Source organism: Cebus imitator, unplaced genomic scaffold, assembly GCF_001604975.1.
Source record: "Cebus imitator isolate Cc_AM_T3 unplaced genomic scaffold, Cebus_imitator-1.0 Scaffold228, whole genome shotgun sequence".
NCBI lineage: Eukaryota > Metazoa > Chordata > Mammalia > Primates > Cebidae > Cebus > Cebus imitator.
This window is the reverse complement of record NW_016107543.1, coordinates 1,941,994-1,948,325: the sequence shown is the minus strand read 5'-3', so window position 1 is coordinate 1,948,325 and position 6,332 is coordinate 1,941,994. Positions and strand designations below refer to the sequence as shown.

Here is a 6,332-nt window from a genome sequence, read left to right as displayed (position 1 = left end):
TAGAGACGGGGTTTCACCATGTTGACCAGGATGGTCTCAATCTCTTGACCTCGTGATCCACCCGCCTCGGCCTCCCAAAGTGCTGGGATTACAGGCTTGAGCCACCGCGCCCGGCCTACGACTTAAATTTTTGTATTTGGAGAGAGGGATACAAAATCTGATTTTTCTGCTCAACGTGATGGTTCACACCTGTAATCCCAGTGCTTTGGGAGGCCAAGGTGGAAGAATCACTTGAGCCCAGGAATTTGAGAGCAGTCTGGGCAACATAGCAAGCCTCTGTCTCTAAGAAAAAAAAAAAAAAAATCTTTTTAATTAGCTGAGCTTGTTGGCTTACACCTGTGGTCCTAGCTACTTGGGAGGCTGAAGTGGGAGGATCGCAACAGCCCGGAAGGTCAAGACTGCAGTGAGCCATGATGGCACACCACTGCACTCCAGCCTGGGCAACAGCACAAGACCCTGTCTCAAAAAAAAAAAAAAAGAAAGAAAGAAATCTGTTTTCTCATTCTTTCCCTGTTTTAGATTAACAGCTCTTAAAATATTTTCCTTTGTAGACATGAGGTTAATTTCAAGATATACTGAAATCTGCTTTCTATGGAATAAAGACAAAATTTCTCTAGTGTGTCTTCGTCTTGTTATTTTATCTTTTTGAATATACATGTTTTTCCACGTATCCTGTAGTAGCAATTTCACAGTTTTTTGCAAGATTTTATGCCAAGGCCTCTTAGATGAGCATCAGCGTCACTTGGTAAATACCATAAATGGTAAGTGTTTGCACCCTTCCTCCCAAACTTACTGTTAAAAACCATATCAACTCATAGTCCACTGTGATATACCGTACTTGACTTTCAGGAAACATTATTCTGTGCTCTATTGATATTCTTAAATTAGTTGTATTGTTGTCATTTTTTCTTGTGTCTCTTTACTTTCTTAGGTCTACTGTTTAAAAGATGCACATTGCTGCTACCCACCAAGGAAAGGCTAAAGTACATTCACAAGATACTCACAGAAGTAAGATCATACTTCTAAATTAGTTTACAATCTTGATTTCCACTAAAGATAATTTATTATTATCTTACGCTCATTTTACTCTATATTAGTAGGATTTCATGAATTAGCACTAAAAAATTGATTTGTGATAATCTAATACTTTACCAAGTACTTAGAGATTATATAATGTCAAAATATAGTAATCTTTTACTTATTATAAAACAATTTTCATATGTAACTTAGTACATCATTCAAGTTTATTAGGTTTCCCACAGTATACAGCTTATTTACACTAAATACAAATCCTAAGGAAGTTTTAAAGTAGTGATTTAGATATTGTATTAAAGTGAAATAATTTCTGAATGTTGCAAATTTATTGTTTAAATGTATATAAACATAGGAAAGCGTTTTTAATATGTAAAACGACAAACCTTTTATGATAATAGACTTGGAAATGTGTATCAATATGTTTGGGCATAGTCTCTTTATAAGACTCAGTTTTAATATACAAATCTAAGCACATATCCAACTCTGATGGTTCAGTTCCACACTCAGTGATATCCACTGTTTTTGATGGACTTTTTCATGTCAGCATTTGCATTGAGTTCTGGTCTATATTATTGCAGCAGCTTCCCAGATGATCTTTCTGCCATCCAATTTACTGGATCCAAACCCTTCTGTGTGCTGAATCAAGATTAATCTTCCTAAGAGGCATCACACTCATCAACATAACTTTCTTTTTTTTTTCTTTTTTTTCTTTTTGGGACAGAGTGTTGCTCTGTCACCCAGGCTGGAGTGCCACAGTGGTACAATCACTGCAACCTCTGCCTCTCAGGTTCAAGTGATTCTCCTGCCTCAGCCTCCCAGGTAGCTGGGATTACAGGCACATGCCATCATACCCAGCTAACTTTTTCTTTTTTAGTAGAGATGGGGTTTCACTGTGTTAGGATGGTCTCAAGCTCCTGACCTCATGATCTGCCTGCCTTGGCCTCCCAAAGTGCTGGGATTACAGGCATGAGCCACTGCACCCAGTCAACATAACTTNATATTCATTTAGACTGCTATATCAGACTACAGTCAACACTGCATCCATGGGTTCCACAACATGGCTTCAATCAACCTCAGATTAAAAGCATTTGATTTGCCGGGCACAGTAGCTCACGCCTATAATCCTGGCACTGTAGAAGTCCAAGGCAGGTGGATCACCTAAGGTCAGGAATTCTACACCAGACTGGCCAACATGGCGAAACCACATCTCTACTAAAAATACAAAATTTAGCCAGGCGGGCCTGGTGGTGTCTGTAATCCCAGCTACTTGGGAGGCTGAGTCAAGAGAATTGCTTAAACCCAGGAGGTGGAGGTTGCAGTGAGCCAAGATTGCACCATTGCACTCCAGCTTGGGTGACAGAGCAAAAACTCCATCTAAAAAACAAAACAAACTTTCAATGGCTACTCAATTTTTTGACAAGATAGGGTCCAAAGTCCATTGCTGGCCAAGTACAGTGGCTCATGCCTATAATCCCAGCATTCTGGGAGGCTGAAGCAGGAGAATCATTCAAGCCCAAGAATTTGAGACCAGCCTGGGCAACATAGTGAGACCACATCTCTCCCAAAATTAAAAAAAACAAAAAACAAAAAAACAATTAGCCAGGTGCACTGGCCCTGGCTGTGGTCTCAGTTATTTGGGAGGCTGAGGTGGAAGGATTGGCTTGAGACCGTGGGTTGGAGGCTCCACTGAACTCTGATCATGCCACTGCCCTCCAACCTGGATGACAAAGTGAGACCCTGTCTCAAACAAACAAAAACAAAGCCCATTGCTGATATTTACAGTTTTCCCCACAATGCCACCTTATTTTCCACTTCTTTGAGCCTAATTAAACTGGTCATTCAAATAAACATTTTTGTACGTGCATACAGTTTTGTTCTTTTTGTTTCTCTCCAAATCTTTCCATTCTTTCCATCTAAATTTTAAGACGTTGCTTATTTCACATTGTCTTCATAAGTTTTTCTGATCATTCCCAAATGTATCTTTATCCTGTTTTTTGTTTGTTTGTTTGTTTGTTTTTGAGATGGGAGTTTCACTCTTGTTGCCCAGGCTGAAGTGCAGCAATGCGATCTCAGCTCTCTCCTCCAGCCTGCAACCTATACCTCCCAGATTCAAGTGAATCTCCTGCCTAAGCCTCCCAAGTAGCTGGGATTTCAGGTTCCCTCCACCATGCCCGAGTAATTTTTGCATTTTTAGTAGTGACGGGGTTTTATCACGTTGGCCAGGCTGGCCTCGAACTCCTGACCTCAGATGATCCACCTGCCTCAGCCTCCCAAAGTGCTGGGATTGCAGGCATGAGCCACTGCACCTGGCATATCCTGTTTTCATACTGTCTGATAACATTTATACATATTCTAACCTGAATTATTATAATAAATTCACATGTCTGTATCTTATTTTCTTAAACTGTGGACCAGGTGTGGTGGCTTACACCTGTAATCCCAGCACTCTGGGAGGCCAAGGCGGGTGGATCACCTGAGATCAGGAGTTCAAGACTAGCCTGGCCAACATGATGAAACGCCATCTCTACTAAAAATATAAAAAAATTAGCCGTGCATGGCGGTGCACATCTGTAATTCCAGCTACTCAGGAGGTTGAGGCACCAGAATCACTTGAACCTGGAGGCAGAGGTGCAGTGAGCTGAGATCGTGCCACTGCACTCCAGCATGGGCAACAGAGCAAGACTCTGTCTCAAAAAATAAAAATAAAAAATTATTATTATTATTAAATAAATTATGAACTCCTTGAGAGTAGACACTTTTATACTTCTTTTATAATCCCCACCTATGTAACACAGTGCAGATCAGAATAGGTACGGAAAAAATTCTTGCTTATTTCCATTAAATTTTAATGTCAAACCATTGTTCTACCATTGTCAAACTATAGTTACACTGAAAAGGAGGCATTAACAGTTGTTCTCTTTACAGGTTTCCTGCTTTAAATTCAGTGGCTGTGCAGCTCCTATGCAGTGTTTAGGATTCACATGTTATGGCATGTTTTTACAGGTACTTTTTTTTAATGAGAGAAGAAAAGGGCTACCTTTTGAACTTCAGAGTATGCAATCTCTCTTTTCATAGGTTAATAAAGTTATAACAATCTTAAAAAGAGCAAAATAAAATTATAAAGATTGAGAATGTATTAATCTAATAGTGTGTTTGCTATCTCAGATTTTCATTTTGAGTTTCTCAGAGGTAAAAAAATGTTTGACATTTATTTATCCCCCAAACCATTCTATATCCTGAATGAAGGTTATTCCTCCTAAAGAATTGGTATCCTTGGCTGGGCACGGTGGCTCATGCCTATAATTCCAGCACTTTTGGAGGCCGAGATGGGTGGATCACGAGGTCAAGAGTTTGAGACCAGCTTGACCAACATGGTGAAACCCTGTCTCAACTAAAAATAGAAAAATTAGCCGGGCGTGGTGGCATGCTCCGATAATCCCAGCTACTTTGGAGGCTGAGGCAGGAGAATTGCTTGAACCCAGGAGACCGTTGTAGTGAGCCGAGATCACACCACTGCAGATATCTATATCTGTCTGTTGTCCAGGCTGGAGTGCAATGGCACGATCTTGGCTCACTGCAACCTCGGCTTCCCAGGTTCAAGCGATTCTCCTACCTCAGCCTCTTGAGTAGCTGGGATGGCAGGCGCCCACCACCACACCCAGCTAATTCTTTTTTGTGTGTGTATTTTTAGTAGAGATGGGGTTTCACCATGTTGATCAGGCTGGTCTTGAACTCCTAACCTCAAGCAATCCACCCGCCTCGGCCTCCCAAACTGCTGGGATTATAGGCGTGAGCCACCACACCTGGCAACATGTATTGACTATTTTAAATCTACAGCAACCTTGTGAGATAGACACTGCACCCATAAGAATCTTGCTCTGCTCAGCCTACCAGCCCCCAGCTCCTACCCACCCAGATTCCAGGGGTTTAAGCCCTCCTACTAGTCCTCTTCCAAGACAGATTTTTCCTATTTAATTTTGTTTTTTACTTGTTTCTTTCTTTCTTTAGGATATGTAATACATACGTATATATTCATGTACAATTCCAAGGGTACAAAATGTATAAAGTAAAAAGTTAGTCTCCCTCCTTGTCCGCTGAGTTCCCTTCACCAGAAATAATTACTGTTACAGTTTCTTGTATGTCCTCCTACAGGGAATAAGATTAATTTTTATTAATTAATTAATTTCTGAGGCCCAGCCTCGCTCTGTCACCCAGGCTGGAGTGCAGTAGTGTGATCTCAGCTTGCTGCAGCCCCTGCCTCCCAGGTTCAAGCAATTCTCCTGCCTCAGACTCCCAAATAGCAGGGATTACAGGTATGCGCCACCATACCCAGTTAATTTTTGTACTTTTAGTAGAGACAGGGTTTCGCCATGTTGGTCAGGCTGGTCTCAAACTCCTGACCTCAGGTGATCCTCCTGCCTCAGCCTCCCAAAGTGCTGGGATTACAGACATTAGCCACCACAACTGGCCAGATTATTATTATTATTATTTTTTTTTTTTTTTTTGAGATGGAGTCTCAGTCTGTTACCCAGGCTGGAGTGCAGTGGCACAATTTCGGCTCACTGCAACCTCAGCTTCCTGGATTTAAGTGATTATCCTGCCTCAGCCTTCCAAGTAGCTGGGATTTCAGGCACCCGCCACCGCGCCTGGCTATTTTTTTTTTTTTTCTTTTTTCTTTTTTGTTCTTGTTCCGAATAGTAATTTTGTTGTTGTTGTTTGTTTTGTTAGTAGAGACAAGGTTTCACCACGTTGGCCAGGCTGGTTTTGAACTCCTGACCTCAGGTGATCCACCTGCCTTGGCCTCCCAAAGTGCTAGGATTACAGGCATGAGCCACTGTGCCCAGCCAGTACGTTTTTTGGTTGTTCACATTCAAAAGTCATAAATAGCTGGGCACAGTGATTCATACCTGTAATTCCAGCACTTTGGGAGGCCGAGGCAGGCGGATTATCTGAGGTAAGGAGTTCAAGTCCAGCCTGGCCAACATGGCAAAAACCCATCTCTACCAAGAAAAAAAAAATTACAGAAAGTCATAAATGCTCAGAATTGTCACACTGAAATTCGATCACTCTCATTTATAAGCAATATCATAAATGACAACTGGCAGGGTGAAAGAGGTTCTCTAGTCTTAAATCCATAGCGTGGTTGTGAGTCAGATATCTAAACTGTGTTCAGGGTTTTGCCCTTACTTTGTTATTTGCCTCATATTGTCGAAGTTCGGGATTCAGTACCATTGAAATGTTGCTCAAACAAAAAAGTTCTCTCCATTGCACTCCAGCCTGGGCAACATAGCAAGATT

The 6,332-nt window shown here is 41.4% G+C and overlaps 1 protein-coding gene across 1 annotated transcript in view; it reads left to right on the top strand.

The window, feature by feature from the left end:
• FBXO47 (F-box protein 47) overlaps positions 1-6,332 on the top strand; it is a 30,521-nt gene that overhangs the window by 9,326 nt on the left and 14,863 nt on the right. Inside the window, exons 4-5 of the mRNA XM_017497251.2 lie at positions 932-1,008; positions 3,961-4,038. Of these exons, the coding sequence (XP_017352740.1) occupies positions 932-1,008; positions 3,961-4,038 (155 nt within the window). The remainder of the gene's footprint in view (positions 1-931; positions 1,009-3,960; positions 4,039-6,332) is intronic.